The sequence below is a fragment of the Dichotomopilus funicola genome, assembly GCF_033296635.1.
Source record: "Dichotomopilus funicola strain CBS 141.50 unplaced genomic scaffold C8A04scaffold_69, whole genome shotgun sequence".
NCBI lineage: Eukaryota > Fungi > Ascomycota > Sordariomycetes > Sordariales > Chaetomiaceae > Dichotomopilus > Dichotomopilus funicola.
Window position 1 is genome coordinate 129242 of NW_026944090.1, and position 17351 is coordinate 146592.

The 17351-nt window shown below is 55.3% G+C and overlaps 5 protein-coding genes across 5 annotated transcripts; 2 read left to right on the plus strand and 3 right to left on the minus strand.

The window, feature by feature from the left end:
* Positions 1 to 2068: 2068 nt before the first annotated feature.
* C8A04DRAFT_39591 (glycosyl transferase) lies at positions 2069 to 5258 on the minus strand (the record flags this gene model as incomplete). Its single annotated transcript, XM_062784646.1, has 6 exons — positions 2069 to 2491; positions 2556 to 2628; positions 2691 to 4117; positions 4174 to 4439; positions 4517 to 4837; positions 5099 to 5258. 6 exons carry the CDS (start codon positions 5256 to 5258, stop codon positions 2069 to 2071), a joined length of 2670 nt encoding a protein of 889 aa, XP_062634230.1.
* A 1910-nt stretch (positions 5259 to 7168) lies between these two features.
* Positions 7169 to 8184, plus strand: C8A04DRAFT_31632 (class II aldolase/adducin N-terminal; the record flags this gene model as incomplete). Its single annotated transcript, XM_062781817.1, has 3 exons — positions 7169 to 7323; positions 7451 to 7999; positions 8091 to 8184. The coding sequence occupies 3 exons, from the start codon at positions 7169 to 7171 to the stop codon at positions 8182 to 8184; spliced, it is 798 nt and encodes a 265-aa protein (XP_062634231.1).
* Positions 8185 to 8473: 289 nt separating this feature from the next.
* Positions 8474 to 9195, minus strand: C8A04DRAFT_39593 (uncharacterized protein; the record flags this gene model as incomplete). Its single annotated transcript, XM_062784647.1, has 2 exons — positions 8474 to 8902; positions 8977 to 9195. 2 exons carry the CDS (start codon positions 9193 to 9195, stop codon positions 8474 to 8476), a joined length of 648 nt encoding a protein of 215 aa, XP_062634232.1.
* A 2694-nt stretch (positions 9196 to 11889) lies between these two features.
* Positions 11890 to 12667, minus strand: C8A04DRAFT_14577 (uncharacterized protein; the record flags this gene model as incomplete). The annotated part of the gene is made up of 2 exons (XM_062778154.1): positions 11890 to 12430; positions 12543 to 12667. The coding sequence occupies 2 exons, from the start codon at positions 12665 to 12667 to the stop codon at positions 11890 to 11892; spliced, it is 666 nt and encodes a 221-aa protein (XP_062634233.1).
* Positions 12668 to 14211: 1544 nt separating this feature from the next.
* C8A04DRAFT_31635 (uncharacterized protein) lies at positions 14212 to 16453 on the plus strand (the record flags this gene model as incomplete). Its single annotated transcript, XM_062781818.1, has 3 exons — positions 14212 to 14226; positions 14298 to 14752; positions 14830 to 16453. The coding sequence occupies 3 exons, from the start codon at positions 14212 to 14214 to the stop codon at positions 16451 to 16453; spliced, it is 2094 nt and encodes a 697-aa protein (XP_062634234.1).
* Between the last annotated feature and the right edge of the window lie 898 nt (positions 16454 to 17351).

Sequence of the window (17351 nt, forward strand, 5' to 3'; positions counted from 1 at the left end):
CAAGACGGTTTGGGCAGCTTGACATCCAACAAAATATTCCAGACTCAAATTCAAAATCTCGCTAACTAGGTACACATGTACCTCACAATGGATCTCGCAATTATGACGAGTTGATATTTCTTGCTCGCTCCGGATGGTATCCACTGATCCTTGTCCTCCAAGGACTTGGAACCCTGCGAGCCGCATGACACTCCTGCTTTTTGAAAAGAAAATTCTTTCGAGGAAAAAAAGACTTCAAAAAATAAAAGACTAAAACGCTCGCTAGTCCGCGTGTCTGGGAGCGTGAGCAAAAAACTTCAAATTCAGAGGGAAAAAAGAGACCCTGCATTGTTCCCGTAGCTCGGGGACCAATACCCCGCCAAATCAGAAGCTCCGGAGCAGGACCCTTTCGGTTACACTGTGACACTGACACCGGACCCCTAGCTTGCACTGCCCCAACACGCACCCAAGCACGCCAGGAACAGCAATACAGAAAGAAAATCAGGGTCCCCTCAACTCCAACGCCCGGGCATCGCTACGCCCCGGAATTTACTCCGATATCAACACCATTGGGTAGTTCATGACCTCTGGCTCCCACAATAGTTGGGAACGGAAGATGCTAAAAACAAGATGGCCCCTGAAAGCAAGAATAAAAAAGAGAAATGCACCGTCCCACAATCCAGAACTTGGAATCTAGAATGCAGAATCCTGGCATTCAGAACCTACACTCGCATGGAAATCTCGAATACCCACAGCAACATCCCAACGAGCCAACCCAAAGTCCCCGACCCACGCTGCCACGTCCGAAACAGCCGAGAGAAACATTCCTATCCACAACTTACACTAGTGTAGACGACCTCATATGAACCTACCCCCAACGCATGCATGCAACTCTAACGACCGGGTACTGCACCTCGACGCAACGGCACGGCCCACCGATTCGTGATCCTGCATCGTGGTCTCGCCACCGCGCTTTCCATGCTTTCGTGTTTGCAGATGTTGCCTCGTAATGATGCTACGCCAGATGCTTGGTCCGAGGTATCGTCGGGACCTTTGATTGGGGAGCGTCGACAGGTCCGGCTACCTTACCCACGCCCTTCATCTTCAGCCATCATTAGCCCTACCTAGGTATTGTGTCATCGAGCGTGTCAGCCACCTCGCACCTTTCGATCCATGTTCCGAGGGCTGCCAACATACTATGTGCCTGGTATATTTCCTAACCGCCCTGTTCTCTGGGCCTACGCCACTGTCAAGCACATGTGGTCTGGAGACTACGTCGGCACGTGTTTGTTGGAAGGGGGAGCACGCATAGATCAAACAGCTTGGTTACCTTCGAAACCGCTATGAGACAACGAGAGGAAACGAGTGGAGAAACAGAAACGACGACGAAAAGCCCGCTATACCTTCAACCCTTCATCCATTAATGCCGTCACACATACACCAACAAACCTCAGAACCCCAGTCCCCCACCAAGCCAAAGCTCCCACTCTCTCATCGATGTCGACCCGGCCCTATCGCCTCCCCCCTTAAGGACCTCATCTTCGCCAGCCCGCTCCACCCATTCTAATGTCACATCCAACTCCGGGTTTGTTGGCATCCCGCCGGCTTTCAAATAACTGAAAACGACCTCCCACCTCGGCAGCAAATATTCCCCAAAATGCTCCCAGACCCACCAGGCGACACTAACCACTGCGGCCATCAAGAATCCTGCGACAAAATGCAGCATCACCATGCTCAACAACCAGTCTTTCCAATCTACCGCTTCGGCCAGGTCCTCGCCTTGGTCAACCAACAGGATCACGGGCGGCCCCCCTCCGAGCCCGTCCATCGCTCCTCACTCGGACTCGCTCGTGGATAGGTCACCACCTTCATCAGTTCCCCAGCCATCGCTTCCAGCGAATACGCTGATTTCGTCTGTATCATCATCTTCATCCAACCCCGCCATCATCTCCTCCTCTTCGATTAAGGGTTCCAAGGTTCCCAGGGCCCCAGCTGGCGTCTCCGTCATGTCACTAATCGCGCCCATAAGCTCAACTAACTGCAAGACGCTGTCCCGGTCTGGTCCCCCTCTTTCATCTTGAGAAGCTCTCTAGGCATCACCGGCCTGGTCCGCCTTGAGCGGCTCGACGTTCCAGATCTCTTCGGCATATTCATGAATGCATCGATCCGAGCTGAAGAAACCCATGCCGGCGACGCTGGTGATGGACTTGGTAATCCATCCCTCTTGGTCACGGTAAGCCTTGTCGACTTCAGCATGCGCCTCGATGTAGCTCGAGAAGTCATCCGAAACAAGATAGTAGTCACCGTGCTCGCGCACCGCCGAGATCATTCCGGCAAAGTCTTGAGGGTTGCCGAAAGTTCCCTTTTCAATTTCCTCGAAGACGCGGACGAGCTTGGGGTCAAGAGGATTGCTCTTGCCATAGCGGTGGTCATGCCGGAGGGCTTCCACGTCCTCGGCTAGGTTGCCAAACAGGAAGATGTTGGGCTCGCCAATCTCACGGGTTATTTCGATCTGGCGGTCGGATTAGTAAAAGTTCAAGAATACAGAGTGAGAAGGGTGTCGAGGAAAGACATACGTTGGCACCATCGCAGGTTCCAATAATCAAACCACCGTTAAGCACGAACTTCATGTTGCTAGTACCGGAGGCTCTGTATCAAACCAGTCAATACTCATCAATCCTTCCTCGACTTGTGATTAGGCGGCCACTTACTCAGTACCGGCGGTAGAGATGTGTTCGCTGAGGTCAGAGGCTGGAATGATGATTTCGGCCTTGCTGACGTTGTAATCCTCCAAGAACACCACCTTCAGGAGGTCACCAATGTCCTTATCGTTGTTAACCACCGAACCAACGCTGTTGATCAAGTGAATGATTTGCTTAGCCATCCAGTAGCCAGGGGCGGCCTTGCCGCCGAAAATGGAGACGCGCGGGAGCTGCTTCTGGCGCTCCTCGGGGGACAAATCTTTGAGCGTCAGATAACGATGAATGGCACCAAAGATATTCATCTGTTGGCGTTTGTACTCGTGGATGCGCTTGACTTGGACATCGAACAACGAGGCCGGGTTGACGGTCACGCCGGTGCTCGCCTTGATATGCTTGGCCAGGCGTACCTTATTGGCGTACTTGATCTCGGCCCATTCCTTGCGGAATTCCTTGTCTTCAACGTAGTGCTCGAGCTGGTTGAGCTTCTTGAGGTCCTTCAGAAAATCGTGGCCACCCGTCTTGCTGGCAATGAGCTCTGACAGGCGTGGGTTGGCCTGGTGGAGCCAGCGGCGCGGTGTGATGCCGTTGGTGACGTTGGTGAACTTGTCCGGGCCAAAGATGCGGACAAAGTCCTTGAAGATGGTGGTCTTGATGAGGTCGGAGTGCAGCTCTGCGACGCCATTCACCTTGTGGGAGCCGACAATGGCAAGGTACGCCATACGGACCATCTTGGGCTGAGACTCTTCGATGATTGAGACTTCACGTAAAAGCTCGTGCTCGTCAGGGAACTCCCGCTCAACCTTCTGCAGAAAGTAGAGGTTGATGTCGTAAATGATCTGGAGGTGGCGCGGGAGAAGGTGTTGAATCAGCGGAACAGACCACTTCTCAAGGGCCTCCGGGAGCACAGTGTGGTTAGTATAGCCAAAGGTGTTGACAACGATGTCCCAAGCCTCGTTCCACTCCAGTCCCTCGAGATCAATCAGGATGCGTTGAAGTTCGACGATAGCCAGGGTAGGGTGGGTGTCGTTCAACTGAATAGCCACCTGCTGGGGGAATTCCTTCCAGGAACGTTTCGTCTTCTTGAAGCGGCGGACGATGTCGTACAGAGAGGCTGCAACCCAGAAGTACTGCTGCTTCAAGCGCAGCTCTTTCCCGCGGTCCAGGTTGTCGTTGGGGTAGAGCACCGCACTGATGGTCTCGGCGCGCTGTTGGTCCGCGACGGAACTCTCGTAGTCCCCGCTGTTGAATTTTTGGAAGTCAAATTCACCACTGGCCGCCTTGCTCGACCACAACCTCAGGTTGTTGGTGGTCGGCGTGTCGTAACCAGGGATGGGCACATCATAGGCAACGGCCTTGACAGTCTCGCCAGCATCCCAATGGAAGACGGGTTTGCCCGCCTCGTCCGTCTTCTTCTGGACACTGCCATAAAATTGAATCTACGCTATTAGCACAGAACCTGCTGTGGAACGAATGCCTGGGGGGGAACACTCACATCCACGGTCACATCGTGCCGGGGGAACTCCCAAGGGTTAAAGTCAAGCCAGTAATCCGGCACCTCGACCTGGTACCCGTCGATGATCTCCTGCTTGAAGATACCGTAACGGTACCGTAAGCCGTAACCCCAGGCCGGGAAGTTTAAGCTGGCTAAGCTGTCGAGGAAGCAGGCTGCCAGACGTCCCAGACCGCCATTGCCCAGAGCGGCATCGTGTTCTTGTTGAATTACATCCTCAATACGGAATCCGAGGTCGGCGAGACCGTCTGCCGGCGTCGTGTTAACAACACATCCATGATACCCCTGCCCTGTTATGCCAGGGGCCACGAGAACCAAGACTTACCCCTCGCCAAGTCCTTTTGCTTCACGTTGAGCATTGCATTATCCAAGGCTCGGCCCATCAGAAACTCCAGACTGAGATAGTACACGCGTTTGCTGTCGGTAAAGGTCTGGCGTTGCTGGGTCCGGTTCCACTCGAGGATCAGGCGATCGCGGAACGCAAGAGCCGTGGCCGAGTACGCGGCGACTTCATCGCAGTTGTACAGGCTACGCGCCAGCGTCGTCTCAACATGGCGGACCACCTCGTGCTCGAATCCTTCCTTATCCTTGAAAGCGCTGGCTTGGTTCTTGAGCCAGGCCTCGCGCTGGGGCTCAGGGATGGAAGCTAGAAAGGAGGTTATTGTCAGCCAGCTATTTTAACGCTCGCCGTCATTGTTCTCGACCCTGATGGGTCTTTTTTTTAGTGGCCTCATAGACCCACAATAGAGAGCCCTGAGGGGGAGCTCCAGGGAGTTGGTGCGGGGGAGGGGTGCTGAGCTTTTGCCCCAGCTGCAACGGAGATCCGTCACGTCCCACTTCCAGGTTCCAAGGGGAGGTGACGAAGATGAAGCAAGCGCCCAGAGTGGTGAGGATATCACGCCCGTACCTTCAACATGCTTGATCTCACCAGGACCAAAACCGGTCAACGTGCGCTTGTGTTTAGGCCTCGAGATACCTGCGGGGCTGACGGAGCCCTGGATGTCGACGATTGGGACTCCCACGGAAGGCCGTCGTTCTCTTACAGGGATCTTCTCGGACGACGACATGATGATTTGGTGAAAGATTGGCTCGGGGACGGACGGACGGACGGGTTGAGAGGGTGATCAACACAACAACAGAGGATGAAGAAAGGAGAGGCAAACGGAGACCCTCTTCTTTGTTGCTTAACGGGCGGGCCCTAGGATGTACTTGTAGGGTTCAGAGGACCTGAGGGGGAGGGGGGGCCAGCAGAGGATACGGGCCGCACGACTTCGGTCGAGGGCTTGCCTGTGCCTGCGCTGTGACGCAACTGCCTTCTCGAGGTAGGTGTGGTTGGAGCCGATGCTCGCCTGTCACCTGTCGCTCCTTCTGAGAGAGGAGGAAAGGAATTGCTCAAAGCCGGGGTGGGATGCTCGTGTTGGGTACACTCGAGTCGAGACCATTCCATGGTATTGAGCCGCGTCTCCACTCCAAGGACCCCTCCAAAACCGCATTGGAATCTCTTGTTCTTAAAAAGCTACCTAGCTGAGAGTCGAAGTCTGGTTTCTTCCTGCCTCGCTATTTCCTCCATGTTTACGCATTCTCTCTTTTTTCTCGACGCAATTCGAGTTCCATCGGACTAACGACGAAGGGGAACGGTTGTTGACGGAGAACCACCGTGTGAATCCTCGTCGACTTGGCCGTCCTACGCCGCTACCGGTGAGCATCTGTTGGAGGCGGGGTTAATTCTTACCCCCACCACACCTCATCCAGGTACCACACGCCACAAGCGTGAGATGATACCCCAACTTCGTCGCTCCTATGCATGATGACGGAGTTACACATGCAAACGACCCCTCTCTGGGCTCCCGAGACCCTGATCAAGCTCGTCAAGTTGCCGCGGAGACGAAACGACACCACAAAAGACGCAAACCACTTGCTTCCGGACCACCACCATCTTCGGCGCCCGGCATATGTCGTGATTGACTGCGCGTGTCCGCATATTCAATTCCGGGGGTATTTACCGGGGTTGGTTCCAAGTTTTGCGTGCTGTTTTTCAGCGGCATTGTCAGCAAACGAATGTAATTATCCAATCTCACCAGCTTTGAGAAGTTGGAGGTGGATGGACAGATGGAACTTCTTGGACGTCCCTCATCCGAGCCTAGATGCAGCAACAGTAAGTCCCCCGCCGCTGCCCTGGTCATAGCAACATGGTAGCCAACACACTTGCACACCTTTTTCACCAGTGTATGTAGAATCCCTGGGGGCGGCGCAACAGGAACACCGTGTCTCTATGTCGAACTTCCTGCCTCCGCCGTTTCTCGGTGGCGGAGTCGTATGAGAAGCACGGATTGGAGTCCAGTGGAGCGGCGCCGAACAACGAGGGATCCAAAAAGGTTGAGCGAGACTTCGAGATGGTTTCTGAGAAAGGCCTCGCCTCTATAAACCCCTCTCTGAAAGGGGGGCGGGGCTTGCCATCCCCGTGAGCCACCAGCTGAGCCGCTGAGAACGTGCAAACCTTGAGAAATGGAGGCGGCCAAGATACTCCACAACGGGTTTGATTTATAACTGGCCGGGTCTCGTTGAGAAGGCGCCAAAAACACCAGGTAAATTTCCAAACTAGATGTCGCTGGTCACTTTTCGAAGTGGACGTGGAGCTGGGCTCGTTGAGTCGAGAAAGAGGATGCCGCAGCGTATATCGCCCGGACCCTCTAGCGTATCCATGTGCGCCCGCCTGCCACGGTAAGTGGAGGAATCCGGGACCGCTAATCGCCGGGCGGCTCGGTACTCCTCCATAAACGCGGGTCGCATTGTCGTCAGTTTCGTTTCAAATAGCCTCATATTTTTGAGGGTTTAAAACCTCAAGTCGGTTCCTAAGTTTTTCAGCGAGTCAAGGCCTCATCCGAAAGGCCAACTCAAGACCCCCAGAGAAAATATAAGCCAGAGAAAAAAAACAGTACCTATTCCACTCAGCCGCCAGGATCTCGGAGCGCCCACCATGACGAGTGCAACCCCGCCATCGGACAACAACGATCACCTCGTCCAGTCCAGCAACCCAGACCACCCTGCCAACCTCATCCCGTCGCTATGCGCCAAATTCTGGACACTTGGCTGGGTGACTGGCACTGGAGGCGGAGCGTCAATCCGCGAAGAGTATGTTGAATAATATTTCCACAACTTGCTTCAAAGATATCACAATTCCACCCCGCAGTCACCGACAGTCCAACATCGCGGGGTAGCTTCTCTCGCACTTCGCTAACCATACACCCCCTAACGCTAGTGATCTCGTCTACATCGCGCCGTCAGGAGTCCAAAAGGAGTTGATGAAGCCGTCCGACATCTACGTCCTCTCGCTCGCCGCGCAAGCCCAATCCCTCGACCGCCGCAACCGGGTCTACCTGCGCAGCCCGCCCAGCTACAAGCCAAGCCAGTGCACGCCGCTCTTCCTGGCCGCCTTCACCAAGCGGCGCGCCGGTTGCTGCATCCACACGCACTCGCACTGGGCCGTGCTGGTGACGCTTCTCCTCGAGACACAGACGCCAGCGCAGGCAGAGGCCGTGGGCAGCCAAAACCCCGGTCGTGAGTTCCGCATCAACAACATCGAGCAGATTAAGGGGTTCGGGAAAGGGTTTGAGAAGAGCGGGAACCTGGGCTACCACGATACGCTGGTCATCCCGGTGATTGAGAACACGGCTCATGAGGAGGATCTGACCGAGTTTTTGGAGGCGGCCATGGACAAGTACCCGGATACCTATGCGGTGCTGGTCCGGCGACATGGCGTGTATGTCTGGGGGGACAATGTGCACAAGGCGAAGACCATGTGCGAAAGGTGAGTTTTCTTTTTTCGAAACGGGCGCGCGAGCCGCAGCAAACGAACCCAAGAAAAGTAAAGGCAAACGGAATGAGCTAACACCGGGTAGTCTCGATTATCTCTTCCAATTGGCCGTCGAGATGAAACAGCTCAATCTGCCCTGGATCACCGACATAGAGCCAGTGGTACCGACGAGGTCGTGAAGGGACGAGGAAATGTTAGAAGGGAAAATTAGCGAGGAAAAACACCATAAAAGTTCGTCACGATGTAAGCCGGTAGCCGCATTGACGATAATCCATCAATTATTTTGATTCAAGACTGCCTAACCGCACTGATATCACCCAAGCGCCTAATACCAGAGTAGGCATTACAACTTAATTCCTATTACACAATCCCACCCCAAAGTCCGTACCTCATCATACCCAAAGACATCAACCATCCATCATACGCATGTACAAGACTTCAACAAGCTCTCCACTTTGCTCACCCCCTTTACAGAGCGAGGACAGCGGCGATGAAGCCGAAGACACCAGCAACACCCGAGGAGACACCCACGAGCGAAGCGGCACCAGTCGAGGACGCAGCCGCGTTGCCAGTGGTCTGCGAAGCGCCGTTGCCGCTGGTGCCGGTGGGACCGTTGCCGTTGCCAGCGCTGCCAGTGCTGTCGCTGTTACCCGAGCCAGAGCCCGAACCAGAGCCAGCGCCACCGGTGCTGGAAGCGTCACCAGAGCCCGAGCTAGAACCCGAGCCGGAGCCGGAGCCGGAGCCGGCGGTGCTGGTGGCCTGCGGGGGAGCACCGGCCGAGCCGGTGAAGTAGTGTTGGCCGATGCAGTCCTGGACGCACTGGGAGTACTTGTTGTTGTCGGCCTCGGTGCCCTTGCCCTTGGGGCAGTTGGCAACACACTTGGTGGTGTCGTTGACCTAGGGGGTTGAACGAGTTAGCTCTCTCCACTGCTAGATCTCCGTTTGACTCCCTTGAAAAGAAGGCAACGTACCTGGCTATCGTCAGGGGAAGGCACAGCAATGCACTTGGCCTGGCAGTTGACGTCGCCGGCCTTGCAGGCCTTCAGGCAGCGGAGGATGGCCTCCTGCACGGCGCTCTGCGAGGCCTGGACAGCATCGTAGGTGGTAGTAGCAGCGACCGAGGTAGCGGGGGTCGCGGCATTGGCGAAGAGGGCAAGCCCAGCGGTCAGGACGATCGAGGTGAAACGCATGTTGGTGGTAGTTATTAGTTTTGATTTATTAAGTTGGTGTATTGGTTGCTGGAAAAGCACAAAGCTGACGACGCTTCAACGAGTGTAGTTTGTTGGAACACGATGATATGAGAAAGAAAGCAAGAGAGACGATGAGAATTTGCCTGGGAGCGTGTCAAAACAGGAAGGAAAGGAAGAGGAAACCACCAATTCCTCGCGGCGGCTCGGGCTGGCCATTCTTTTAATCAACTTGCTCGTCGAGGGTGTCCCGTCCTCTGTTGTCCCGGCCCTGGCCCGGCTTTCCCGTCCTGCAGCCAGGCCCGCTTCGGCCACAATCCAGGAGCTAGGGAGATGCTGGACCAGTGAGAAGGCAGGGACTGCCCACCTTGCATTCCCATCCTTGGGGACCGTTGCCTTGCTTCCCCAAGTCCAGGTACCATCCTGCCATCATCCAAACTGTGCCGTACTGTCTCCACACTCCTGAACACGAAAGAGGGCAACCTTCGGTACCATGAACATGGAGGCGATGGAGGAACGTCACGAATACACCCGAGTAAGGAGGAGGCAAAGACTCCCTCTTCCAAGTCTTGCTTCTCCTCCTTGAATTCAGAGAGTAACACCAAAATGCGACCTCTCAACGAAGTTGGCGAGCCAAGCCAAGCTTTGCCGATACCAAACCGCCGCGCGCAGAATTAAAATTACAATGGCGCCCTGAGATGGCCAGTCGCGCGGGAAGTTTCTTTACATCCCCGATCTGGCCACCCGATCCGATTCTGGGCACCAATCAGGTCCTCTGACACGCCTGGGCCGACAGGCGCGTGTTTTGGGACAAATTTCGTGGTGAGAACGTCCGTTGATCAGCTCCTCACAGAAAGGGATGAAAAAAGAGGGAAAACCGCCATCCGAACCCCTGGTAACTCCATGCAAGGTTAGGAGGGTTTTCCCCGGGAAAAAAAACGATGTCACCGATTGCAGGGCTTTTGGTGCTGGCACAGCTAGGCAGCGCCACGAGCAAATCCATCGTGACACGGATGCTCGGCACCGGGCTGGCGTTGGGCGGATGTGAGTCGAGAGCTTCACCAACACAAATGTTTGGAGCCAGGATCCGCCAATAGCGCTCGAATCATCACATCACGAAAGACCTGACTGTTTTGTTAGGTGACGCTAAATACGTAAGACAACTTCGCACGGCGAGCCCGTGACGGCGAGACCCCGTCAACCGGCAACCTTGACGCCGACGACGATCCTCGAAGCCGAAGGCTTCCCTGGCGCGCCCGGACGGGCGCTTGGTCGCCTTGGAGACAGGCTGCAGCAAGGCGAGAACCAGGGCAGAAGGCTTTGCCGCTCTGGCCGGTGCGGAGAAGGGAACTTCGTTCGTGCCACGCCGAAACATGGTCCTCTGGCCCGTGCCGAGAGGGCGCTAAAAACACCACTGAGCAAGGGTCAAAAGCTGGCGGGTGGGCGAATGTTTTGTTTTGGCACGGTGGTCTGTTTCAGTTGACGTTGGTGTCTTTTTCCCTTTCGACTTTGTGGGGCAGGCAAATTGCTTGGACGTTTTGTCTCTTTGCCCTGGCGTTTGGTGCAGAGACCTCGAGTTCGAGGCAATTGTCAACAAACTCGTACAGACAAAAACTTTGAGTTTGGATGAGAAGCTTTTCCCCAATGATATTGGAGAATGGTCCAGGCCGGCTGCACTCCACCCGTTGATACGAGGTGTTCTCCAACACCGGCTTGTGTTTGTGATTGAACTCCAAACGTCTTGGACAGCTCATTTGGCCAATCAAGGTGGGGTTATCCTCCTGCGCAACGTGGTTATTGACAGGTCTTGGACACTGTATACCTTTGTGGGGAAGACCTTGAAATAAAGACACAGGGATGGTAGGCGGACGACCGCATGAATTATTTTTGTTTCTCTTGCCCGGGGCTCTTCTACTACTCGCGCATTGAGCATTTGGAGATTTTAAGATTAGACGCCTACTGGCGGTAACTTGGTCGCAAAGCGACACCCATCGTCTTCAATTGTCCATGCCCTCCCTTCTCTCTACTACTAGACATGCTGTGCCCCGAGAGGAAGAGAAGGTTCACTGGCTGACAAGTTCATACTCTGAGAAGCTCAGCCAACACAAAGACAACGGGCTCGTGTTTACGGTCATGGGTGGACCACCCCGAGAATATGTGCCTTCGACCCACACTAGCAAGGCCTTTCTTTTCTAAAAGAAAAAAAAAAAAGGTCGCACAAGCCGAATCGATGTTAGCCTCGCAATGACCGCTCCCGTTACGTCTACCCTGTGCCTCCGACTTGATCACCAGGCAGGTGGGAGAACCGTTCGCCCCCCCGCCCAACACTTTTCTCTTGCTTAGTGAGAGTCGTTGGCCTGGCGTTGGGTCGGTATACGACTCGCACGCTCGTTATACGTAACTTTCCAAGCTGGCGGGAATAATGGGTGGTTAACAGAACATGCTCTGCGCGTGTCTAGCATGGCGTGAGCCGTTCCCCCCTTCGTTGTCTCGTCTCACGACTTCCGGGTGTGATCGGGTTACCCTCGATCCGGCGAATCGGAAATTCTACCCCATGTTCCCGGTTGTTTGAAACTCTCTAGACCTTGCGGTAAGCTTGTCCGCGACGGGTTCGAGCCGTGTCTTAGAGTGTGTGGTATGTGGTAAGAGCAAGACTTGAGAGTTGTAAAGTTGTAAATCAAGTCATTGCCTCTGAGCTCACACCAGCTCCGCGCTCCCCGCTTCCACTAATGACTTCGCATCAGCCCACCGCAGAATCACAATATCCCCCTCCTGCATCTCGGCCGCCTCGTCTGTGTCGACGCCGCGGCCTTCGACGGGCGTGTCCTTGAGCGCGCGGATGAACACGGCGGACTCGAGATCCGGCGTCTCAATCATACTAATCCCGCCCGCGGCATCGTTCAGATTCTGCAGGCCGGCAGGGAACGACGACAAGAAGGATGAGAGGTAGTGGTTGTGCAGTAGGGCCTGGTGACGGGTGGCGTAGGCCAGCTCCATCTCGGACAGACGGGCGCGCAAGGCGTCTGTCGACAAGTAGTGCAGGGCGTGGCGGTCGAGCTTGGCTAGGCGGGCGCGCAGGTAGCTGCGTACGAGGTAGCGGTAGCGCTCGAGCTCGGTTTGGATGACGATGAGGGCGAAATTGGTCTTGGGGTCCATATCGCCCGTCATCTCCTCGACCTTTTCGATTTGCTGTTTGATGTTGCCATTGATGCGTTCGAAGAGGCCATTGGACGGCCAGCTAGAGAGAAGGAGTTAATAAGGGCAGCTTGGCATGTGGAAGAATATTATGGTGGGTTAAGGTAGGCGGTGCAGCTTGAAATGTGAAAGTAAAACGGAAGGAAACAGCATACGGTAAAAGCTCTGGCGCCGATCGCTCGGCAATCCAGGCACGCGTGAGCGCCTGGAGGTCGCGTTTCTCCTGCGGAATGGCATGGAAAGTTGGGTCGACATCCCGGAGAATGTCGTCAATGTCCATGGCGGGAGTCGGACGAGAACACGGGGAGGTGCGGGCCGAACAGATAAGTGGCTCGAGTGAGAAAAACCCGTGTCTGTCCACCTTCAACGGCAAACCTTGAAAAGTGAAGATGCAAATGCCATCGTCTGATTCGCGGTTTCCCAGAGCTCAGTGGTCGCGCCTGACGCGGGGCTGCTGTGGTGGGGTTCCTGGCGGGGCGCTGTTCACCCCCCACAAAGAGTGGGCCCAGCCCTGTCAGCGCCAAAATATCTGGCCAGAGTTCCCATCTCTGAGACCTCATCCGTCCATAGGGCAGTCTCGAGGCAGTGTCTGTCGGGTTCTTTTGTCTGGCCCTGAGCGCTTGAAAGGCACCATTTCCCATTACGTATGCGGCCTTTTTCTGGCCTGCTTCTTCCAATCCATGATAGCGTCCATTCCTTAGTCTCGTTTCGTGCATTACGATCGGACGACCTCGTTTACGGCTACCAATCCGAGGCCGAGGACGATGAGTAGGCAGCTGAACTGCGAGGTGAAAGAGGTGACGCGATCCCGTCAACAACCCGACAGCCCGGCAGCCCGACGCAGCGGGTAACACCCAGCTGTCCCAGCGATGAAGCACCCCCAATGGGTTACGTTAGTTCCCCCTTGAGCGGCGGATGGTTGGGTTCACAGCAGCTTTCAACCAGGTTCCAGGTTCCGAGAGCGTGCATAAAATGTCTTACCCCGAGAACCAGACGAGCGGCGGACGATGGGGAACAGCCGCGTCCGGACACGGCGACCCTTGCCTCACTCGAACCTCAACACCTCGTTATTGGACGCAGCCGCGCTGCGGTGCCCGCCATCAGTTGCCCGTTGTTGTTGCGCAGCTGAGAGAGTCGGTGTAATCGCCCTGTATCCGTAGGCTGTGTTGGCCTGCACGCCGCCACATGTCTTGGGACCGTGATTTGTTGTCTGGCGCGGTGAGTAAAGGCGGGTAAGCGAGCGGGCAAGCGACCGAGCGATGAAGCGTTCTGTACCAGCACACAAGTCGCACTGGAGGAACGGATTCTCGAACCCCGGATAGAATCTGGCGGTGGGCTGCTCGATCCGATCGATACTGCCTCACCTTCCTCCATTCCCCTAAGCCACCCTCCTTTCTTCCCTATAGCACTATGACCCGGCATCGCCATGAATCTCGCCCGGGCCCGACTGGCTGCCCTTCTCACGGTTGCGCTAACTGTTACTGTTGCCGCCCGTCTACCCTCCTTCTTGTCAAGACCGGAACCTGAATCCGAGACAAACTCCCCTCCTGGTTTAGATGGCGCAGACGCCCGGTATCACAAACTCTGGTTGGATCCTCTTCCCGGCACCAAGCCGCTTTCTGGGCCTCTTCAGGATCACACTTTAGATTTGGTAGGTAAGAGGGATTGTCTCGCCAACGGCTCCAACTACTGCTTTGGAAATACCGTCGACTTTTGCAATGGCTGTGGGAATTGCTGCCTGGAGGGACGGTTCTGTTGTGGGAGCGGGGAGCAATGCTGCGGGTCGGGCTGCTGCTCGGAAGGCGAAGTGTGCTCGGAAGGAAAATGCCTCGCTTCAGTGTAAGTCTAACCGGGCGTACTGCAGTGTTGAAGTATCTCGAGAGCCATCTGGTTAACAACGCCTAAGGGAGCCCGTGACTGTCACCTCTACCGTCGTTGAGACGGAGACGAGGACGGCAACACAGCGAGCCACTGTGGTGGTTGTGGAGATTGAGGTGTCGACCGTTGTCTCTACGAGCGAGGTCGTCATCTCCACAGCAGCGACACAGACGGACATCGTCTGGGAGACGATAACAACAGAAGTTGCCAAGAGAGATGTTGCCCCTACGGATACACCATCACCAGAAGGTCGTCGAGCGGCACTGTCCTCTTCGCGGGGACCCGGGGCGCCTGTTAAAAGGGGACCTTCCGCTCCTATGACTGCTACCACTGGGCTCTCTCGCTTGCCGAAACAAGCAAGGCAGGAGGCTCCGACTGTTACGGAATATGTCACCGAGACTGTAGAAACGACGAACGTGTCTACTGTGCTGGTAACCGTTTTTAGGACCTCTACTTCGGTGACCACTTTCGTACAAGTCGAAACCCGGTGCGTTCTGAAATCCTAGGTTTACTGACCCTCGGGCATGTCCATCGTGAGTAGTTGTACTAACAACACTGTGGTAGCGTTCTCGAAGCCGAGGTCACAACAACCATCACATCCACCATTACCTTCACCACGCGACCTCCATCTACCGTTACCATCACCTCCACAGCCGACATCGTCCCCCAACCAACCGCCTCTGAAACAGACTCCTCCGAAACCCCTCCGTCCTCCGGCCAGCAAACCCCGCTCTCCACCCCCGCCATAGCCGGTATAGCCGCTGGTGGTAGCGTTCTCGCTATCTTCTTAGCAGGCTTCATAATCCTCTCTGTCCGACGTCGATGCTGTCTCCATCGCAGCAAAGAGTCCACCGCAGGCTCGGTGACGCTCGACAACTTTTACTACAACAGCCATCACAACAGCAGCAGCAACAACGACAGCTATGGTCAGTCACATTACCACCAACAACATCGGCTGGACGAAAATGAAACGCTGTATGGCGTAGCTGGGACTAGACCAGGGACTAGAAGCCGTAGCAGCACCAACACTGCCGTCGCTGGGCCAGCGGGAGTGAGGACCAGTTTTGGGAACGGGCGAAGGAGCCGTGATGAGAGCGGGATGGGTAAAACCCCGCCGGGCATGGGCATGATGATAAGGCAACCGACCTTACCGCAAATCTCGCCACCGTTACCGCAGTTTTCGATGGAGTCCTCGGCTGCGGCGCATCATGCTGAGGAGTACAAACTGCCTGTTTCTATATCGGGCGTTGATGGTGCCAATAATACTGCGGCACAACACGGAGACCAAGCCGGGGATATTGCTAGCAGCAGTGGTAGAGCGACCGAGGATATGCGGAACCCGGGAGGCGGTGGTAGTGATGGTATCAGTGATGGTTACTTGACCGTTGGGTATGGGCATGGACAGGGACAGGGACAAGGCCGTCCACATCATCACGACAGAAACGAATCCGGCTATACTACCCTCGTAGGCACGCCCTTGCACGAATCACCCGCAACCTCACCCGCTACCGTTGTTATCACTGAGGACACGACCGCACCACAACACCAAAGGCGCGTGGAGTTTGTCGGAGCCCAAGGCGATTCCCCAGATGCCCGCCATGGCACACACAACACTCGCCTCCAACGTGAAAGCGGCCGCAGCAGCGGCTTTGTCAGCCCATTGACAAGCCCTCCTGGGAGTCCCTTCCGAAGCCCACCAGACGACGACGGCCTCCACAGCACTCCCTATATCGTCAGTCCATTTACGAGCCCTCACCCCTCGCCCCTCAGCAGCCCTGGCTTAGCACCGCTGGGCCAGGTAGCGCAGGCCGCGCAGGCGGGGCAAAGGCCGACCTACCAAATGAGACGAAGCATGTCACCAACCTTTCGGCCCCCGGTGTCCGTCGGTGACGAAAGCTTACAACAACAGCATCGTCAACGAGCATATTCCACCCCTCCCTCTTCTCTTGGTTACCCAGCAGCTCCTGTGATACCTACCATCACCAAGTTCCATGGGGATGCGGACCCGACCACAGGTGCGACTTCTGGCCCTTATCCAAACCCGGATGCGAGTCTGGGGGGAAAGTCTCAAAGACCCGCGGCTGTGAGGTATTCCCGTGACCGGGCCGCGACTGTGACCGTTGCGATGGGCGAGTTGGAAGGAGATGCGATTGCTCGAGCTGAGTTAGCTGGGACCGGACCTGGGTAGTCATTGACGGGGCGGGTAAGATAAACTGGCGTCAGATAGATGGATCTCTGGGTTTTTATTCATGGCATTTTCGTTCAATTTCTTTTGCATTTCCCCCTCTAGCATTTCCCCTCGTTTTTCCCTTTTCGGCGATTCTTTCATATTTTCACCGGTCGACTCGCTGCTTCATCTTGAGATACCACGGGAAAACTTTCGTTTAGGGTAGAAGGGCTACCAGACTTAGAATGAAGGTCGCTCGTGAAGCCCCCTTTGGAGGGTTAAAATGACCAAGGGAGGCGGAGTCGCAATGTTCGTTGCTGTATGGCCAGGTCGAGGAAAACACAACGCTGAGGTGGGGTTTCCGAACACGGCCGTCTTCGACGGAGAACTCGGTTTATGAGGAAGATGGAGGAGATCACACATTACGTTGATATCCCAGGACGCCCACCTCACATCTCACATACGTTCGCTTAGGAAGCAAGACTCATGGGCAAGGGGTTCAAAAGCCCCGGGAAAGAATGGCTGATGATATGAGGCGCTTCTTGCCATACATTGATTGCAGGATAGCATAGCATTGGATAGCATAGATGGACCAAAAAATGATACCCCTCGCCCACCACAGACACCGCTTTCTTGGGTACCCCTGCCCCCATGCAGCCCCAAGTCAAAGCGCCAAGTTGTCCAGCCCCAAACATGAAGAAAGAAGCTAAAATGCTATTCAAACTACCTTCGCTTCTCCCAAAACCGCAACATCCTCAATACACTCAACGTGATATGATGCTTGAAAGAAACCACAAATCGATAGATATCATTGCCGACCAGCCCAGCAAAGTTCGGTTCATTACAATGTACAGTAGCTTTCCCTTCTCGCTTCACACATGACATGATTCCTTTCGCTCGCTCGCTAACATTCATCATT